Source organism: Quercus lobata, chromosome 3, assembly GCF_001633185.2.
Source record: "Quercus lobata isolate SW786 chromosome 3, ValleyOak3.0 Primary Assembly, whole genome shotgun sequence".
Classification (NCBI taxonomy): Eukaryota; Viridiplantae; Streptophyta; class Magnoliopsida; order Fagales; family Fagaceae; genus Quercus; species Quercus lobata.
The window spans coordinates 54,287,874-54,308,781 of NC_044906.1; the positions used below are offsets into that span (position 1 = coordinate 54,287,874).

The 20,908-nt window shown below is 34.3% G+C and overlaps 2 protein-coding genes and 2 non-coding genes across 5 annotated transcripts; 3 read left to right on the forward strand and 1 right to left on the reverse strand.

Annotated features, from left to right (window-relative positions):
* Nucleotides 1–6,508: 6,508 nt before the first annotated feature.
* Nucleotides 6,509–7,447, forward strand: LOC115981076. Its single transcript, XM_031103262.1, has 2 exons — nucleotides 6,509–6,550; nucleotides 6,614–7,447. Exons 1-2 carry the CDS (start codon nucleotides 6,509–6,511, stop codon nucleotides 7,445–7,447), a joined length of 876 nt encoding a protein of 291 aa, XP_030959122.1.
* A 2,485-nt stretch (nucleotides 7,448–9,932) lies between these two features.
* LOC115981686 (ribonuclease P protein subunit p29-like) lies at nucleotides 9,933–17,455 on the reverse strand. 2 transcript variants are annotated; one of them, XR_004089414.1, is made up of 10 exons: nucleotides 17,301–17,455; nucleotides 16,097–16,363; nucleotides 15,419–15,495; nucleotides 15,024–15,289; nucleotides 14,147–14,215; nucleotides 13,937–13,995; nucleotides 12,445–12,546; nucleotides 11,321–11,444; nucleotides 10,305–10,437; nucleotides 9,933–10,211 (listed from the first exon to the last, which is right to left on the reverse strand). XR_004089414.1 is itself a non-coding variant. In XM_031103990.1 (9 exons), exons 2-8 carry the CDS (start codon nucleotides 16,305–16,307, stop codon nucleotides 11,347–11,349), a joined length of 882 nt encoding a protein of 293 aa, XP_030959850.1. In that variant the 5' UTR covers nucleotides 16,308–16,363; nucleotides 17,301–17,455; the 3' UTR covers nucleotides 10,447–10,481; nucleotides 11,321–11,346. The 2 variants fall into 2 exon arrangements, 1 of the variants encoding a protein (XP_030959850.1); XM_031103990.1 differs by lacking the exons at nucleotides 9,933–10,211; nucleotides 10,305–10,437 and adding an exon at nucleotides 10,447–10,481.
* A 1,027-nt stretch (nucleotides 17,456–18,482) lies between these two features.
* Nucleotides 18,483–18,555, forward strand: TRNAK-CUU. The gene has a single exon. It is a non-coding gene; the product is annotated as a tRNA-Lys (tRNA).
* Nucleotides 18,556–20,696: 2,141 nt separating this feature from the next.
* On the forward strand, nucleotides 20,697–20,857 carry LOC115983038. Its single transcript, XR_004089843.1, has one exon. It is a non-coding gene; the product is annotated as a U1 spliceosomal RNA (small nuclear RNA).
* Nucleotides 20,858–20,908: the final 51 nt, after the last annotated feature.

The following is a 20,908-nucleotide window of genomic DNA, read 5'->3' on the forward strand; positions in this document are numbered from 1 at the left end:
ATGTTTTGTAATAACTAATAATTAGTTGGTTCTTTTGGGTTCGGAGTTGCTAGCCCAAATGTCCAATGGGCCCATCTATTGGATTTTCATGCAAATTTTAGCTGGATTAAAACTGGTTAGTCCAATGCTAATGCTTGTTTGTGAAGATGCCTTGTTTGTGAACATACTAGTTGCTAATTTTATCAAAATTAGTTATAAATTATACTTATTTTATATACATACATGTCCAAATTAGATAATTTGAAGGAAAAAAATGTAATGTAATTAAGGGCCGGTTTGTATTCGCTCTACTAGGGCCAAGAGTTTGCATTTAAACCTACCAAACCTAACTGAATGTCTCATGCTGGTCTTTCATAAGTAAATGAGTTAGGTTAGACTTAGGGGTTCTCTCTCTCTCTCTTCTTTTTTAGCTTGGCTTGAATTGAACAAAATTTCAACCCAAGTAATGTGATGCAACACACGGAGGGATGTTTAGACCAAGGGGACCATGAACCCTTGAAATATTACTTAAAAAAATATTAATATTACTAGTATATGTAAATATTTTTTTAAGTTTAGATTCATAAAATTTATATTTAACCCTCCTAAAATTGAAAACGTTATGACAAACTAATGTTGTACTAAATAATCTAAAAAATATTGTTTGTCATTATAGTTTGCTTGTTTTATATTTGAAATCCAAAGTTAAAAGTATGAGATTTTGGGTTTTGAGTGATGTTGTGTGTTTGACTACACTTAAAGTATTGTTTGGATGCTTTTATTATTATTATTATTATTATTATCTATGGTATGTCGAGAGCCGATCGGAGTTTCGTCGGCGTACACCGTGTCTAGGAGCAGTGTGGTTAAGTTAGAGAGCTTGAAGGATCAGGTGAAGGGATTCGCTATGGCTCGAGGGGAAATAGTGGTGGAATTGGGAAGTGGGTGTAAGGACATTGTTTAGCAGAGTCTTCAGAGTGAGGATTCCTATGTTGGTCGAAAGCTTTAGAAGCCGTGCGTTAAGGTCTCCGGCAGGTTGAAGTACTTGAATGAGTTTTTGCCCGAGGATCACGACCCAGCTCACTCGTGGTCTGTCATATTCTTCATTTTTGTTCTTGCACTTGCAGGTGACTTGAATTTCAAATGCATTATGCTTTGAATTCAAGTATTTGATTGGTTAATCAAATTTAGGTGTTTCTTGAGTTTAGTGTAGTGTAGTGTAGTGCTAATTATTGAGATTTGTATGTAATTTGGTTATTTATTGTTGTTTATGTTAGTCAAATTTGTGAAAAATCACTTGCCTTATTTGTCAGTATGAGTTCGTGGTTCAGGATTCGTGATTTTAATCATGTTCTTGAAAGATAGAGAGAGTGATAAATAAACTTCTTGGTATTATTGATTGTATGTTAATTACATAATTAAAACCAACTAAACAAGACTAACCAACCAGATAACAAACTAACTAATTATAAAAGGCACATGGAAAATGTGTAGAGAACAATCTGATTTGAAATACAAGCTCTAATAAAAAAATACAATTTATACTATATGTTCAATAATCAATATGAAAATTGGATTTTGTTTTTTGGGCATATTAGCGACGAGACTCCATTCTCTTTGTCGATAAGGTTTTAGTAGTTAATTCATATGTGCTCCATGAAAGTGTGATGGTTGTGATTATGTTTCTCAATTAGTCGCTCTGTCACTGTTTATCTTGAAATCTAAGTACTACATTCTGGTCCCATAGTTGCAACTGTAGATAAGATAACTTTATGTATAATCATAATGACATCCTTGGATATATACATATGTAAAGAAATGTGGCAGTGATGGCATCCATAATGTTGGTTCATCACTGAATTCATTTGGATCATATGTGCTTTATGTGGCTAACTATGTCTTGGAGTTATGTATGTGGTGGAATTTAGCCTAAGTTGATGGCTTTGCATCCTATGTTTATCCTTTGTCTGTGTTGCTCTATTCGTTTCTCTGTTTTCTATTCTTAATGGTCCTACAAAGTTTTCCCAGAATTACTAATTAGTGTTCTTACAAAGTATAAAACATTTGAGAAATGAGAACTTGAATGCCCCAATTGTGCATTCAATCTCATTTCTGTTCTTTTTCTTTTGTGGTAAATGTAGGTAAAGTTTATTAATTAACATTGTTAAAACCACGTGCAGCTATAGGTTTAAATACCAAAGATGACAGCTTGGTCACACCAGTAAAGATGGTGCTAATACATCCTCCTAGTGCTAACCGCATCCTCCTTCTAGATGGTAGGCACATGGCTTATTGTGAGCAAGGTGTCCCAGCTGATAGAGCTAGATTTTCCCTAATTGCTCCACATTCTTTTCTTTCCTCACGACTTGCAGGTAAAAGACTAATAAATCTTTTATCTGTTGAGGTGGTATCCAAACTAATGGAAACTTGACATTTATTTTCTAAATAATTTATGTATGAAAGGTATACCGGGAATTAAAATGTCATTGCTTGAAGAGTTTGGGGTTTGCTCGGTCTTATATGATCTTCCTGGTTTTGGGGAGAGCGATCCTCATCCCAACAGAAATTTGAACTCATCAGCATTAATCGATTTATGGTGAAAGAACATCATCACTAAAGCTATTATAATTTTAAACACAAAAAATACTTCAAACTTCAAAGTCAGATGAAAATCATTGCATTATCACTGAAATTTTTATCAAACACCTTCACGCATACTCAAATCAAGTCTAAGAGAGAGAGAGAGAGAGAGAAACTCACATAGTCACATGGACAAACACTTAAGAGAGACAATCATGGAAACTCTTGGCAACTTTGGATTATGCCTAAGCCACATTGCAAAATTGGGTTATGGTTTTTGAGATGAAATTGCTAGAGAAGACGTTTGAATTGTAAATAGGGAATTCTTCAGCAATTTTTTTTTTTTTTTTTTTTTTAAATCAAATCCTAAAATTAAACACTTTTGGAAAACATATTGGCCAACTATGTTGGTATATGTAAGAATTCTAGACAATTGATCATGAACATTAAATTTGCCAACACCCTTCTAAATCTCAAACAAACACATAAGCAAAGTATAACAATGGAGAAATCAACAAGGTCCCCAACTTTCAACTAATATATATACATATGGAAGTTCAGTGAATTTTATTGGTACCCAGAAAAGAATTTGGTCTAAAAAACACAAAAATCAACGAATTTTAGAGCATGCTTACAGAAGAGGTTTAACTTTATGCTGAAGCGACAAAGTATTGATTGAATAAAATGAGATTCAATGAAGCTACATCAAATTTAATTTTCTTACCAAATGGGTATCCGAACTACGGCCAGAAAAACCCAAAAGAACTCTGCTACCAATGATATCACCGCCGCTGCTGTTGCCTCTATAGACTCCTATACTATAGGTCGTATTGTTTGAAGAGAGAAAAAGAGAAGCAGTTGAGCCTGAGATGGCGGTTCTTTTGGATTTGTAGTTGCTAGTCCAAATGTCCAATGGGTTCATCTATTAGGTTTTCACTCAAATTTTTAGCTTGACTAACTGGCTAGTCCAATTCTAATGCTTGTTTATAAAGATGTCTTGGACTTGGTTCAATAACTTATTTATACATACTAGTTTGCTGATTTTATCAAAATTATTTATATATATACTTATTTAAATATATGTTCAAATTAGATAATTTGAAAAAAAAAAAAATGTAATTAAGACTCTGTTTGGATTCGCTCTACTAGAACCGGGAGTTTGCATTTAACTTACCAATCCAACTGAATGCCTTATATTGGCTTTTCATAAGTTAACCAGCTGGGTTAGACTAGGTTTTTATTTATTTTTTATTTTTTCTTTTCTTTTTCTTTCTTTTCCTCTTTTCTTTTATATCTTGGGTTGAATTGAAAAAGATTTCAACCCAAGTAATGTGATGCAACCCAAGGGGGGATATTTAGACCATGGTGACCATGAACCCCTGAAATATTATTTAAAAAAAAATATTAATATTACTAATATATGTAAATATTGTTTTAAGTTTGGATTTAAAATTTTTTATATTTAACCCTTCTAAAACTGAAAACTAACCATGACAAACTAATGTTTGTCTAAATAATATAATATTTTTTGTCATTATAATTTGAGTGTTTTATATTTGAAATCCATAGTTAAAAGTCTGAGACTTCGAGTTTTAAGTGATGTCGTATGTCTGACTACACTTAAAAGATTGTTTGGATGCTATTATTATTATTATTATGTTTTACTTTTTTTTTTTTTTGATTACTTGGCAAAACTAATTGGTTTTTTAAGTAAAAAAAATGTTGGACATATAATATTAAAGCATAAGACTTTCAATTTTTTTAGTTTATGTTATGTCCTTTATAGTATAGCTGTGGGGTCCCAAAAGTTTAAAAATAATCTTAAGGTGGGTGAGGTGAAGAGTGACAATAATTGTACTTCTACTTACTTCTTCAATTCCTAATACTTGTTACACCCTCACATGTACAATAACTTCCCATTTAGTAGATGATGTTGCTTCACAAGACATGAAATTTGTTTATGTAGAAATGTATTAGTTGAAGGGTAGGGGCGGCGGCACTTGAAGGCTAGGGTGGTCATAGGACCACCCTGACCTAAATTGTTTTTTTAAATTTTTTATATATATATAATAATAATTTAAAATTTTATATTTGTCTACCCTTTAAAAATTTTTTGGAAACACCCTTAGTTTTTTTTTTTTTTTTTTTTTATATGTCAATAAAATTAAATTTTGCTTCATAATTTGTTCTACTTAACAATATATTTGGGCTTTCAAGCAAAAAGAGGCCAAAAAAATTTTTTGAACTAAAATCTGAAAAAAAAAAAAAAAAAAATTTATAACATAGCAAGCCCAAATGCCCAATAAACCCCAGGAAAAAAGCCCAAGATCAATCTCTTTTATTAGATTGTGTAACTTATGCTTCTTAAGGAATACTCTGAGAAAAATTCCTGGAGTCGCCACTGATCAAAACACTAATTGGTTTTTTGGTGTAGGAAGAGAATGAATCAGATCTCTTATTCGTGTAGAAAGTTTTAACATCCTTTTGAATTATTTTTTTCCTAAAATATTTATTGTATATTAATTAAAAGGGGTCTCTTCCCATGAGGAAAAAAAAAAAAAGTCCTTAGTCTACCCTTTAAATAACCTATGATCTCTATCAAATGGTTATATGAAGTGTAAGCCATAGATTATAACAACTCCTTCATATAGTATTTGCACTAAGATTTTCTCTAAAAGTTAAGATATTCTCTAAAAAAAAGCACTTGGAACAACGATATATTTACTTCCTCCTTACCAAAAAGAATAAGGTTTAAACTTTTATTATTAATAATAACTGTAGGGACAAAGGCCCAAGATCATACAATGGGCCTTGGGTCCCGTATGAAAATTCGACCACGTTCAAGGAGAAGGCGTGGGTGCCAAAAGGGCTCCCGGCCCAATTCTTGTGGGCCTGAAGATGTTTAAAAGGCGGTCCGAGGAGAAATGTCTCCTCGGACGTACCAAATATGGCTTAAACATGCACTCTGCTTGCTAGAAGGATCCACCCCTACGAGCATTAGTAATAAGGATGAGTCCCACAAGCCCGTAAGAAGGAAGAAAGCGTAGGATGCCAAGGGAGAAGCTGCAGTTGCCACATTAAATGCATGACAGCTACTTTTCTGGCCGCATTAATATGGAGAGGACTTGTGAACAGTGTTGCCTTGGCTACCACAACTCACAGAAAGATGGGGGGATGTCCGATGGGACAGGCACTCAAGTGAAGGTCCAGATGATCAACAAATGTAAGACCCTGATGACTTCAAGAGGGCTATATAAGAGAGGGGAGTCCCCATGAAGGGAGGGAGGAGGAAAAAAAGGAACTAAGAACAGTGCTAGAACCATAGCCTTTGAGTAGGGACTGATATATATCCTTCACGTCTCCTCGAACTAAATATCTAATGGACGTGAAGGGGGGTTTTCTTACTCTTGATTGTTGCATGGCCCAATTTTAGCTAGTATACACTTCGTTAAGGCCTAGTTCTGTAGCCTACTCTCTATAAATTCATTGTTTCGGGCTCCTTGGGCCAGGATCCCATACCTGTTGGGCCTGGGCCCTAAATCGGGACCCTACAATAATAATAATATTTTCTCAAAAAAAATAAAAATAAATAATTTTAACAATAAGTTAACCCAAAAAAAAAAAAAAAAAAAACAGTCCATCTCCAGTCCAGGTAAAAGCCCATTTGACTAAAATCAAATTTATGCCTACATTAATTAAATTCCAACATTTACTCTTCAAGATTTGGCAGTTGGCTCCTAGACAAAGATTTGAAATCACACTAATAAACTGTAAGGGATAAGCAAATGCTAAGCAATTTTTCCATAATTTAAGCTCTTTCAAATATGTAAATTTCCAAATTTAGATGCAATGCATTAAAGATTAGGTAAATATGGGACCAAAACCTCGGAAACTTAATTTTTTTTAATGGAGTTCTGTAAGAAAAATCACTCTCACAAACAAACCACCAATGGTAGAAAGGTGCCTAATAGCAGCTTCTCTGACAGCTCTAGTATGCCATCCTAGTGCAACCATAAGGTGTTTCAAGCCTAAGTCATGCACAACCTCCCCATAGAAAGAAAAACCAAAGCCAAATGTTTCCCCTCCACGCTTTAAGAAAGTGCATTCAAAATCAAAGAAAAAACTAGACCCCCATGAAAATTCAGATTCTTCATCATCTTCAACTCAGTCTAACACAAACACAACATCACCTCCAGCCTCTCCTCTTTCTCGTTCCACATCAAGAGCTGACAGACTTGTCAAAGGAGTCACACAACCCATTGAAGGAGATTCCTCAATAGGTATTGTGGAAACCATATTCCGATCGGGATGGCCTAAGGAGATAGGCCTCACAGTTCAGAAGGTGTTGAAGGTTAATCACTGTGATAGTGTTTTAAACAAGTTTGAAGAGTTCAGAAACAAAGTGAAACTCAATGCTGCAAATTCATGTGATGGTCAGCTAATGGAGAGACTGATTGTCGATGGGAATGAACTCCTAAGGTTCCAAGGCGCCCTTATAACTTGTTCTCTAGGAACTAATGGAGATTCAAGCATTTGTTACAAGAAATGTTGTGGGGTATGCAGAATGATCCGTTCCAGCTTTACGGTTGAAGATGCACCAGAATTAGTCCATGAGAACAGTTGGAAGGCACATGAGAAGGTGACAAATGATTATGTTGCCAAAAGGGTATGTGCAAGGAGGGCTATCATTTTGTGCCGAGTAATTGCAGGGCGTGTTGGTGGTTACCATAGACAAGAGCTCATGGTCATTGGGGCAGATGGTCGGTTTGATTCTCTCGTGGCATCAGATGGAGATGACTCTAATGGCTCGGACAAGCTTATGGTTTTGAATCCAAGGGCTATGCTTCCATGCTTTGTGGTCATATATGAAGTCAACTGTCTTCCATGATTGTTTAACAGTTGACTAATGACCATTTTTTTTTTTTTTTTGGGGCGGGGAAAGGGAAGTCGTAGGAAATCTTGTTCTCTTTGCAGCAAAATGTCAGAGATGACAACAAACTATTTCAATTTACTCTTATACCGTTCTCAGATCTGAGTATTCCTGAAGAATAGTGCATGTTTTCTTTTCTTTTTTTGGGATAAATGAGCAATTTATATTGAGAACCAAGACTGAACAGCTACATGCAGCACAGTGGCAGCATAAAATCAAGATTTAAGCCTGCAAAACATCTTTCAAAGCATGGACATCCCAATCCACGACATCATCCCAGCTGAAGAACTAACTAATCTTTTCAGTGGCACAAACTTGAACACTTGCAACCACACTCTTTTAGTTAAGGGACATTCAAAGAAAATGTGGTTATTGCATTCAAGCTAAACCAAGTCACAAATGCATGCCTAGAAGTAGCATCAGAAAACCAAATTAGTTGCCACCTTTCCACTTTCTGCCATTCAACTTGAATCGCATCTTCCCGGGCTGATTTACAGTTGAATTGATTTGACGATGGAATCTAATATACTACATCCTTATAAATAATATTAACCTGAAACAGACCTGTATGACTTGTGACAATATCTTCAGACCTTGTTAGACTCCGAAACTAATGCTTCTTGAAATATGCTTGATACCTTGGTATTACTATTACAAGCAGAGTAATGGTATCGTAAACCTATTTATGAGAAAGTCTAGAGGTACAAATAGTGTGACACATGTTGATGTGGCAAACTATTAGTAATAGGTAATAAGTGATATTAGTGGTGGACCTATATGAGAATCAAAAAATACTTAGCAACTCAACTGGAGTAAAAAATTGTTATTTATTATTTATTATTTATTTATTTATTTATTTTTTGTATGTAGCATTACTCCCACTTTATAGCCAAACCTCTCGTACAAAATTTCCCATGGAGGCTGTATTGGTAGAATTTACTAGCATTATCATAAACCTTTATAGCATCGTCAACTTGCATTACTGGCACTTAATAAAAGAAAACCTGTAGGTATGCTCAAAGCATCTCCAACACACTTCGATTCTTTTTCTCCAAAATTTAGAGGGTGAAACTACAAGATCTCTCTCCAACAGCCTCTCTACTTGGGTGCTTTTTGGAAAAATAAAAAATAAAAAATAAAAAGCCCGGGGGGAATCTATAGTGACTCTACACACCTGATGAGCACTGTAACTCTCTAACCCATTATTTTATTAATCCAAATCAAATAATTTCTCTCTAATTGCGTGTTTGGGTCCATTGGGAAAGAATGCAGAAATGAAGAATTAATATTTCAACGGAATAGAGAAAGATAGTCTGTTGGAGTTCATCTGAAAAAAGGCAAGTATAATTTTTTTTTTTTTTTAAAAGACTTTTTTCCCTCCAAATTTGAGTGGAAAATGAAAAAGAAAAAAAAAAAAGATGCTCAAGTGCAAAACACAACAATTAGTGTCTCTATACCCTCTTGTTTATTGGCATTTGACAATCGGAAAAAAGTTTGGCTCTAGCTTGGTTTGGAGCTATTTCCCTCTAACCTACTATGTCGCAATTGAAAAGACCATCTATGTGTAATTTTAGTTGCATGACTTTTTTAATGAGTCGTGACTTTTTAAAATAATACACATGGATAGTCTTACAAATCGCCATATAAAAGATTGGAAAATATAGCTCCAATTTGGTTGGATTTTTTAAAAAAATAACTAAATCCTTCAAACTATTTTATTAGTTGGGCAACTTTCCAAACTATTTGCATTTCTAACAATTCGAGTCTAATAGACTCGATTTTGCCATTTGAAAATACACTTGGAAATTGAGTGTGAGACACTCGATTTTCAAACTCGAGTTTCTCACACTCAATTTTCAAGTGCATTTTTAAATGGCAAAATCGAGTTTATTAGACTCGAATTACTAGAAATGCAAATAATTTGGAAAGTTGCCCAACTAATAATATTGTTTCGGATTTATAGTTATTTTTAAAAAAAATCCAATTTGGTTTGGAGCCAAACTTTGTCCTTGACAATCAATTTTTCAATGCACTATTGGTCACTCACTAACTATGCAACAGAAAATCTATTATAACCATGACTGGGGCCTTTGCCACCACCCACCATGAGGGACCAGACTTGGGGTTTCTAGCATCTGCATAGCAGAACTTGTTGGCATTTGACAATCATTTTTTCAGTGCACTATATGCCACTCACTAACTTTGCAACTGAAAATCTAACAAAACCATGACTGGGGCCTTTGCCACCACAAAACCCACCTTGAGGGACCAGCACTAAGTGATGACCTTTTTCTACTGTGGGGGCCCTATAGCATCTGCAGCTCTCAATAACAACATCCAGATATGCATTCTAGTATAAATCCAGGACTAGGGAGCTATGCATTACCATAGCCTTCTTCAGATGTAAAAAAGCAGCATTCTATAAATCAAAAACTAGAGGAAGAGAGTTGCTATTTTTAACAGAAACTAAGGATTAATACTTGACCAAAAACACATCCTTTAAAATCACTTAAATATAAAGAGAAATAAATATTAAAAGCTAAGTAAGTTTTTCCAGACCGATCATAAACAGCATTTCTCATGCCTATTTTGTACTGTCAAGCACAACATATAAATGAAAGAACAGGATAGACCACCTGGCAGTGCAATCACCTTGAAGATAGGTTTGTCCTTCTTGTCATAGTTTTCTGTCTAAAAAGTAAAACCAAACTGTCTTAGCTGCCTGCCAAACAAAATTGTCACATCAATCATCCATGTTAAGACCCATCTCCACATAGAAATGAAATAATAGGATATGACATGGTTAACTCCTCACCGCTAGATTCTATATTTTCATAGAACTTGATCTTAATGAATCTCGGAATGGGGCCATCACTGATATCGCTTGATACACATTTTGTGCTTTCCTGTAGCTCCATCAAAGTTGGACCTAAATAAATTCTGAGTTTCTGGAATACAAAAAGAAAACCCATCTTGAGTGAAATGGTTTCCCCTAATATGAATGAAGCAAAGTATCAATCATTTTTTGTTCAAAATATGCAATGGTAGCATGTTTGAACCACCATAGTCCAGAAAATCAAATAAATATAAGGAAGAAAGAATCTTAAATCTAGCTTTCCCATTTATTGATGAGTATGTTTGGATGAGCTTATTTTTGTTGGATTCTCCTATTAAAATATGTGTAAAAATACAGTTTTACCTAAAATAAGTGAGTATTTTAAAAGCTGTACATAAGTTGATGACGAAAATAAACTGGGATTTACGCTAAAACAAATAGACCTATATTGAGCCATGGTCTCACAATATGACACACCAACACGAAATATATCATGTTTGAACAACCAAGAGACTAAATTCTCCAAAGAAATTTCCAATTTATGCATTTTGCCCATTTGGAATTAGGTACTTGAAGCCTAGTACTGGCACCGTACAAAAACTCCCTTCCCAACAGAATAAATTCAAGCATTTTGCCCATTTGCAATTTTGGAGTCAGGTACTTGAAGCCTAGTACTAGCACTGTCAAAAACATTTCCCATACCAATGAGCTCTAGCTCAACTGGCAATTCCTCCCTTTATAAGAGCTAGGTGGAGGGTCATCATGAGTTCAAATCTTATCGGGTGTGTGTGTTTGTGACTTGCTAAGGGGCGCTGCACAGGCGGGGGTGGGGACTATTTTCAGACAAACATGAAATTTATGCAAAAAATGGAAAATCTTGGGTGTGCCACCAACAAATAGCACATCTTAACCGTATTCACAGCCAAAGATCTAAGTAAGAATACAAGTTCTTGATAATTTGTGGCAAAATCCTATCTAATGAAAAAAAAAATCACCTTGGATGCAATGATGAATATCAAGATCACAAGCCCAAATTTCTTGAAGTGAGTTTGTCCCCATGCAATGTAACTTTCCAGCAATCAACTTGGAAAATAAAGACAGAAATCTTTTTGGGCACAACTGCAAAATATATTAAAAAATTAAGCTTTAACCATCAGCATCCCCCAATATGAAGTCAGATGATAAGAAGAGAATGTAAATACATGTAGAGCAATTATTGATCCAATAAATATAGAAATAGGGTCTCTTTAGTTTCAGATGTCTTTTACAGCTTCTACCTCAGGGGCCCACTCAGTTTGTTTTGCTTTCTACTATGCATTTAAGTGTTAGGCTCTTGTGAAGCATGGAAATTAAGCCCTAATTTCGATGTGGTGTAAATGAACCACCCAAAATCCAGTGACTTTCATCACATATTTAGACTTTAAAATATACCTCTGTTTCCTTTTTCTTTTTTGTTTTTGGGGGGTGGGGGGGGGGGGTTAGATAGTGGGGGCCTTGGTGCGATGGCAAGTAACTTCCACCAAAGGCAAGAAGTAGTGGGTTTGAGTCAGGAAATCAGCCTCCAAAAAAAATTGGGGATAAAGGCTGCCTACCTTCACCGTTTCAAGACCCCCACAAAAGTAGGAGCTTTGCGTACTGGAAACAACCTTTTAGATAGTTGGGGAGATGAGAGATGGAGTTTCAACCACAAACATGGAGCACCACAAAGGATACCATTACTACTGGACTATTCACCACAAAGGATACCATTACTACTGGACTATCACTTGAACCCTCTGCGTTTCTTAGTTTTACTAAATAGTAAGGTATGCTCCTTCAGTTTTGCTAAATAGTAAGAGATTTCCCTGATTAAGATAATTATTTCACTACCCTGTCAATTTACAAATACTAGAAAAGCATGGACAGAAAATATACTAGTAAAACTTTTTATTTTGCCAGCTGCAAAGCTCCATTACTTCATATAAGAAAAATTGTATAAAAGGCTACACGAGTATAGACACAATGCATTCAATTTAAATCTTCCTCATGCATACATATTTAGTATGAGACTATAAGAATATCAAAACTATAACTAATTATGGTAAAATTAGTTTGAAGTTGGGGCTGGTGGATGAATTACCTCGGAATACACCATCTTGTGTAATTATCCCAAATGTTTCTGCAGTTTCACGAATCATAATGCCGCTTACTCCTGTGAAAGAAGTTGCTTTACACTCAGCAACTGCAAGAAATTTGAAAGGAAACTGTAGTAAGTAATTAAATATAAAAAACAAAAAATAATAATAATATAAAAAAATAAAAAATAATAATAATATAAAAAAATAAAAAATAATAGAGAGAGAGAGAGAGAGAGAGAAGTGCAGGAATTTTGAGCATATATTTAGTTTTTTTTTTTTTTTGGTGGAAAGGTGGTGGGGGGGGGGGGTGTACTTTCATTTATTAATCTCTTTTACTGCAGTTGACACTGCTGATTAGTGCGCAGATTAAGTCTATGTGCGCATCAATCCATATAATTTAATAAGTTGGTGAACATTTTAATAGACTATCCATGGCCCTCAGATTACAAGATATCATTGAACATTCCTTTCAAAGTAAAATGACTCAAAGGAAAAAAGATAAAAGGCAGGAGGGGGCGACTTAAAGGCTTGTGCCCTTTCAGTAAGGAGGTTTCAAAACACACTTTTTCAACTACAAATTTATTAAACTTCACTTTTTTGTAGGTATAGGTTTCTCAAACAACCCTGTTATCAAAAAGGCTGAAAAATAAGCTATACCAAATGGGCAAAAAGGATATCTCCATGAACTTGAAGGGTAATAAAGTATACCTCTCTGTGAATTTTGGACTTCTTGCCAGTAACAACTCATCAAGGGACACTGGTGGGGGAACTACCCATGTATCTTTTTCCAACCAGGGTTTGCTTTTATATTCTCACTATCTTATATTTGTTCCATAGGACAATTTTTGCAGTTCTTTTCAAAGGCATAGTACTGATCACACAGGTAAATGTTTAGTGTATCCATTGGGTTATGCCGTGTAAAGTTATTGAGCTGTTAGATTCTAGGCAGGGCAAGTTCGGTAGACATCAAAATATAGATTTATGGAGGTCTGCTATATGCTTTGGTTCTTATGGCAGGAGTAGAATGCTAGATGCTTTAAGGATTTTGAACAGTCTATCCTTGATATAAAGTCTTTCTTCGTCTGTACTCTCCTTGATTGAAGCTTAGTTTTACCATTTTGTTCTTGTTTGTCCCTCCTTGATCTTATTGATCATTGTAATCTGGGTTCTTGATTCTTGCCACTATAGTACATTTCCAGTGTACTTGGTTGGCTTTTTATTCTTAATAAAATTTCTTATGGTGTTTATCAAAAAAAAAAGTCTCCCACAAGTGACTGGATATTTACATGCAACCCAGCAATAACACAAGTAGTAGGCTGTTGCCATTGTAGACCAATCCATCATGGCATGATGTAGAAAGTAATAGGGACAGTAAAAGGAAGATAACAAGATTACACACCAAAATTACTTCTACGTTCTCTAGAAGCAAATAGCTACTATAGGTTCCACAAGCACTCTTTTGCAAAGATTGCTGTAAAAAGAGTATAGCATTACCTAGAATGAAAGCACCATGTAGATCTGCGTTGGGAAGACACTGAGCCAACTGATTTTTCCTGTAAGATCAAAAAAAAATTATAAACCTGTATACTGAATGATAATAAGCACATAAAAGAAAGATAAACACATCCGAAAAAAACTATAATAATAACGAAGGATAAGAAACTGCATGATTGCAATATCAGCATAGAAGGACAATATTCCCACCCGACAGTTTCAAGCAGTTGCATCATGTAGCCTTTCCACATTTCATGCATAGGCCTAAAAACATCAGACCTGTTATCCAAACACATCTGATAATAATTAGAACAACCTGTTTGAGAAAATTTAAAGGAAGAATCAACTTTGAAATGCATAAAAACAATTATTCTTCGGAGTACATCATACATAGAAGTAAACTTTAATTTCTATCTGTATTCTCCCATCATCTAAACATTCAAGAGTAAGTCGATTGTTATTTTCCAAATCTCTTCCTCCAAATTGTTGGACAAACTACAGCCGAAAGTTCAAAACAGTTGGCAAGCATCAAACTAGTCAAGAGTGGAACGGTGAAAAACAGATCCCTCACAGAAAGCCTCTCATGAAACATCAACCCTCTGAAGAGTATAACCAGTTCAACCAGCAGGATGGGATTATGTCTAGAAAATTATTGCTTACCTAGGTTTGACCCAACTACTTATAGGATAAAGTCATGGTACCAGTTCAAACAACAACTGCAGTGCAAATTACAAGCTTGCAACTCAACTGTCTGAGTGAGCAGTTTTGGCTCAACATTAGGTAGAGATAGATGATCAACTTGATACAGTCTTCCCCAGATTCCCAGTCCCGCTTAGTATGCTTTCCAAAAAATGAGGCTATGTCCTTTTGAGAAGGTTAGCCTAAATACTTAGTTGTTCGTGAAATAAAGTAGCCACCGGATATACAGTGAGAATAATAATATCTAGAGTGCAAGTATAGAAGAAGAAAAGGACCACAAAGTCACAACCATGCACAAAGAAGAGAAGCATTAAATTAACTTAGAAGAAGAAGGAGAAAAATTATTAAGTCACAACCATGAAAAAATCAGAGAAGTATTTAAACTCACTTATGAAGCTCTTGGGGCAAATCAAATGATCCACATTTTTTATGCTGTTTCACGGACATGTGCTTTTTAGAACGCTTTGAATGCATCCACAAAGCCCTGATATGAGAACCAGTAGATACGCCACGTCCTTGTACATAATTATCAAGAAGGACGAAATGGTCAATATTTATTTTTCTGGACTTCTGCATGTACTTCTGAGCCATATCACCATTCTGAAGAAGCTCGTCTAAAATCTTATCGACCATGTCTCCTTTTCTACTATAAAGCTGCACAATGCCAGGCAGACGTGAGCCAAGGAGCTCAGAATATATCATCTCTTAATTCTGTAAAGTCAACTCACTAATTGAAGCAGCTCCAATGGTCAAAGGCTCATGGTTCAGAAAGAAAAGATGTACCTTAATATTGGTTGACAGCAGATTCTCATGTACAGCTTGAGAGAGCTGCAAATATGCTGGAGCATTTTCTTCAGGATCTGCATAAAACATAAAAACAAAAAATTTGACTTCCATCTAATTAATTAGAATATATATAAGCACAAGGATATATGTACACATTACATTCCTTTTTAAAAATAAATTTTACTTACAAAACTAAAACAAGTATATGCATGCCTAATGCAATACCTTGTGAGTTGTGACACAGTACATATAGAACCACGTTACATTCCTTTTTTTTTAATACAATTCATAAAACTAAAACTATATGCAATTTTGCATGCCTAGAGCAGTACCTTGTTAAGCAGGGTGACTCTAGAAAGAACAAATGCATTCCTTTATAACAGAACTACAAAGTTTAGTTCTAGAACAACTAACCAGACAAAAACCAAAAAAGTCTATGGTATTAAAAAGAAAATGGGAGCCAATCTGGACACCTGAGTAGGCAAACCATTTATAACAGTTGTCTGTTGGACATTGGACATACAAAAATGAAGAATTTGAGACTGTTCTGAGACAGCCTTACAAGAAGATATTTATTTCTTAATGAATAAATTTTTTTTTTTTACGAATAAAAGGGAGATCCTCAAAACCAAAGTTAGGCATACAAGAATTTTTGTTTTTAATTATAAAAAATACCTTTCTTGTGTTGAGCACCAAATGAGGGAGTGACTGCTGCATCAGTTTTATCTGCTAAAGAAGTTGTCCTATGAGGTTCTTTTCCATCTCCTTCTTTTATACTCTTTTTGTTCTTTTGTTGTATCAGATCAGCCTCGACAAAGGCAAACCTCCTCTTCAATGCCTCCAAAGCATGTTTTCTTGGATCCTGAATAGCTGTTTCAGTAGCCATGGAAACTAGAATGGTTCACAGCCTTCCTCCTCACTATATGAAGAAAAAGGAGCCACCTAAAAGGATGTGGAAAATGAGCTTGTTCAGAAACTTAAAATTAAAGATTTGAAAATTAAAAAATTTCAAGATTTGAACAATGTAGTTATGGGTCTCTCTCTTGTAAGAAAGCTACCATCTCAATAACAATCTTCTAACATCAATGGCTCAAGTCAATGGTTCAAATTACTCTCGAAGCCAGAGCCAATCTAGAGCTAAGCATGACCTGATAGCTCCTTGTGTTTAGAATTTACCGGTTTATGGTGAAAGAACATCATCACTAAATCTATTCTAATTTTAAACACAAAGAATACTTCAAATTTCAAAGTCAGATGAAAATCATTGCATTATCACTGAAATTTTTATCAAACACCTTCACACATACTCAAATCAAGTCTACGAGAGAGAGAGAGAGAGAGAAACTCACATAGTCACATAGACAAACACTTAAGAGGGACACTCGTGGAAACTCTTGGCAACTTTGGATTATGCCTAAGCCACATTGCAAAGTTGGGTTATGGTTTTTGAGGTGAAATTGCTAGAGAAGACGTTTGAACTGTGAATAGGGACTTCTTCAGCAAATTTTTATTTTTATAAATCAAATCCTAAAAGTAACCACTTTTGAAACATGTTGGCAAACAATTGGTCATTAACATTAAATTAGCCAATAGCCTTCTAAATCTCAAACACATACGCAAAGTCTAACAATGGTGAAATCAGCAAGGTTCCCAACTTACAACTAATATATATATATATATATATATATAAGTTCGGTGACTTTTATTGGTACCCAGCAAAGAATTTGTTCTAAAAACCACGAAAATCAATGAATTTTAGAGCATTATCACACGAGAGGTTTAACTTTATGCTGAAGCAACAAAGTATTGAATGAAGCAGAGGAGGAGAATCCCAAAAAAAAAAGATTCGCAGCAACTACATGAAAATTAATTTTCTTACCGAACAGAAGATCTGGGCGGAAAACCCCGAAAAGAAATCTGCTCCCAATGAAATCACCGCCGCTGCTGTTGCCTCTATAGACTACAGGTCGTATCGTCTGAAGAGAGAGCAGAGGTGGCGGGTACATACAGACGATTAAACGGTTGTTTTAAGGTATTCCCGTTAAGGTGCTATCTAAAATGCCATTTTAGCACCCAAAAGTCAAAAGTCAAAACACTAAAAAACTAAGATTATGTTTGGGAGTTGTTTTTGTTTTCTATTTTTAAAAACTTGTTTATGAGATATAAATAAAAAATAATTTTCTTGTATTTTTGAAATAAAAAATATGTTTAGTTAGTTGAGATTAAAAAAGAAAGTTTTTTGAAGAAAAAAATATAAAATACTAAAATATGTTGTTATTATGATTTGAATTCTAATGCTAACTCATTAAATAAGATAGATTCATTAAATTAAATACATTTTTTTATTGACTTTTGAAAATTAGAAACTGAAAACAACCTTTTGCATGTTTTTAGTTTCTTTTACAAATTAAATTTTGAGAATAGTTTTTGTTTTCTGTCAATTTTGAGTTGCCAAACAAGCGGGGACGGATCTAGGATTAGAAGTCGAGGGGGGGGGGGCAAATATAATTTTTCTTAGGATTACTTTAAAAAATCTTAAATATATACCTACTATTTAATATTTTAAAAAAATTTGGGGGGGCCATAGCCCCCCTCAGCCTCAACATGGTTTCATCCCTACAAACAAGTTTTTTAGTCTCAAAAATAGAAAATTGTTTATGGAAACAGAAAATAAGAGAAAAAACAATTACCAAACATACCTTAAATACATTAAATATTCAAAGGTGTCAAAAGTTAATTTTTATTAACACCAAGCTATTGTAGATAGATGGTAAACACAAAAAACTTCATTTAAATGAAAATTAGAGAGGAAGAGAGGTTTGAGTGGTAAAAGAATGAATATATTAAATGAATTGGTAAAAGTGAGTATTTGATGTTGGGTGAGTGGGTGTATTGTAAAATGAGGTGTTAGAATAAATAAAATTGTTTCTTGAGTTGCTAAAAATTAAAAATTTTGAATGGTTTGATAACTGTGAAGTCCTATATAGCTAAGTTTGAAATTCACGTAAGCCGTCCACCTGTTTAAAGTAAAAAAATTAGTTCTAAAAAGACCAAACAAGAAGCCCGTCTAGCTCAGTTGGTAGAGCGCAAGGCTCTTAACCTTGTGGTCGTGGGTTCGAGCCCCACGGTGGGCGTAAGTCTTTTTTTTGTTTCCAATTTTCTCCTCTCCAAAACTCTGTAGCCAATAGCCATAAATCTGAAAATCATTCTTTTCACATTTCCTGCTTGTGCATTTATTCTTTTCACACTTTGGGGGTGGTATTTTCATTTAACCTGCCACGTACAAGTGAAACTTATATTACTCTTTTTTTTTTTTTAAATGTATTTTATTGCAGTGAAAGTCTGTAGTAATCTTTTTTTTTTTTTTTTTTTTTTTTTTTTTTTTTTTTTTTTTTTTTTTTGAGTTGTGATATTAGGTGGGATGGATAATATGATGATAGATGGTCAAATCTCTATTCCTCAAAAAAAAAAAAAAAAGGAAAAAAAGAAAAAAGAAAAAGAAAAAGAAAAGACCAAATTTCTTTTTTAGACTAAAAATCATGATGTTGGGTTCAGCTTCACTTCAGTTCAAGTATAAACGTGAGCGGGAGACATGACTAAGAGCATTCACAACCGAAAATGCTATCCTATTCTATTTTACCATCTTAAAAAGTTACTTTATCAATTATATCATACCATTTTACAACACAACCAACAGTCAAACTTTTATTTTCATATTCTACTCGTTAAAATAATATATATATTACCCACGAAAATAATACAACACAACTTCCAATACAACTCTCTCTCTTTCTTCTCCCACATCTCTCTTCCATTTTATGAATTAAAATATATTATAATTTTTACTAAAATGCTATAGTGCCATCCTACATTTAGTATGGCATTGTAGCACAATTGCAAAAAAAATTGCAATTGTAAGATTAGTCCGACTGCTGGGCTCTTTTTGTGTCTTTATGCTAAATTTTCCCTATGTATACCATTTACAATTGCCAATGGGAATGCTCTAATGGAACTAGACCCACTTGAGTTGAGCCTTTGGTTGTGTTGGCACTGGATCGATAAGAGTTTACTCCCTCCACTACTAATACACACATTTTTTTTTTGATCATAAATAAACTCATAAGTCATAATAAGTAATAACTTCTAGAGATTTTGTTTTGAGTGAAAATTGTATGATAAATAGCTTTTATTGTATTTTAGATAGAAGTCATGCTCCTCTTGCAAGAGGGAGATCTTCAAAATTCCTGCCGAAATTAGCATTATGCTACTTAAAAAAACTTGTCAATATTAGATTTTTCATCACTAGTAGTAGTACTAGTAGAGTAAATTCCACGTGATTATGTTTGGGAAATTGAATTTTTAAATCAAAAGGGTTGAAATGTCTCGATTTCAACTTTATTGATTTTAGATATTATTTCAAATTTAGGATTTAAAGGTTTATAATTTTTAGGTGATTTCGTTAAATTAAAATTTTTGATATTAAAATTTTTTAAATAAGATATTTTGATTTTAATCACTCAAATCCAAGTTCACATGCCCAAATCTTACAATTCAAAAGTATCAGATTTTACAAAAAAAAAAAACACTTCTCCCGAGCTATGAATGAAGTGACAATGTATAAAGACAATAAATAAATACATTTCTCTCACACGGTAACTTCTCAAATAGAATATTCTATTATAAAAAAAGTTATGCTCATTTTTTTTTCTTTAAACCATGTCACTTATTTCAATTTATCCCTCTATTTTCCCATAAAAAAAGATTTATCCCTCTATTTTCTTTACGAAGCATATGTCAACATAATTTCAACAGTATCTTAAACCCTATGCTATGAATGTCATGGAAGAGAGCAATTGATTGAGCCCAAGCATCTTAAAATCATGAAGTGAATATCACCCCAAAAATATATATTAGTTTCCAGGTCCTATTTGGTAATGTTGTTCTAGTAACATTATTTAAGTGTTGTGAAAATATGTGTGGATATACACCACACATATTTTGGATATATACCACTATAAGTTTTTTTTAAAAATCTTTTCTCCTCCCTCTATGTGTGTCAAAAATATTTAATATTCTAAAAAAAAAATATTATAAAAATACATATAAGTGAAAAAATATTGTGTTATTTAAAATACCCCAGTTTCCGTGTAGTGAAGCCCAACACGCCTATCTCGCCCAGTTATTCTTATTTATAAACTAATCCCACATCGAAATGAGCAAGGGCAACAAAGCGAGTGCATTGTTGTATAAAAGAAAACACGGGTTACCTCTCAACTCACTTACCTGGACGGGGTCAATGGGCGATCAACAAGGCCCATGGCCTAGGACAGTGACTTCCATTGCACCTTGGAGGGGTGCTGTCCTAAGGTCTGTCCAAGTGACAGAGCCTACGTCATAATTTGTGGTAGTGAGGGCCTGCGTTCGCGCGGCCCTCGTTCCAATTCAGTACGAAAGGTTTTCCTGCTTTGACCGGCAGGTGTTTGATAA

Excerpts from the sequence above, each read along its gene's own strand:
- LOC115981076 (XM_031103262.1), top strand. The coding sequence starts at position 6,509 with ATGGTAGAAAGGTGCCTAATAGCAGCTTCTCTGACAGCTCTA. Across the intron at positions 6,551-6,613 it reads CAGCTTCTCTGACAGCTCTA|AAAGAAAAACCAAAGCCAAA; the intron begins GTATGCCATCCT and ends ACCTCCCCATAG.
- LOC115981686 (XM_031103990.1), bottom strand. The coding sequence starts at position 16,307 with ATGGCTACTGAAACAGCTATTCAGGATCCAAGAAAACATGCTTTGGAG. Across the intron at positions 14,216-15,023 it reads TTGCCCCAAGAGCTTCATAA|GTCTGATGTTTTTAGGCCTA; the intron begins GTGAGTTTAAAT and ends TTTGGATAACAG. Across the intron at positions 12,547-13,936 it reads ACATGGTGCTTTCATTCTAG|TTGCTGAGTGTAAAGCAACT; the intron begins GTAATGCTATAC and ends AATTTCTTGCAG.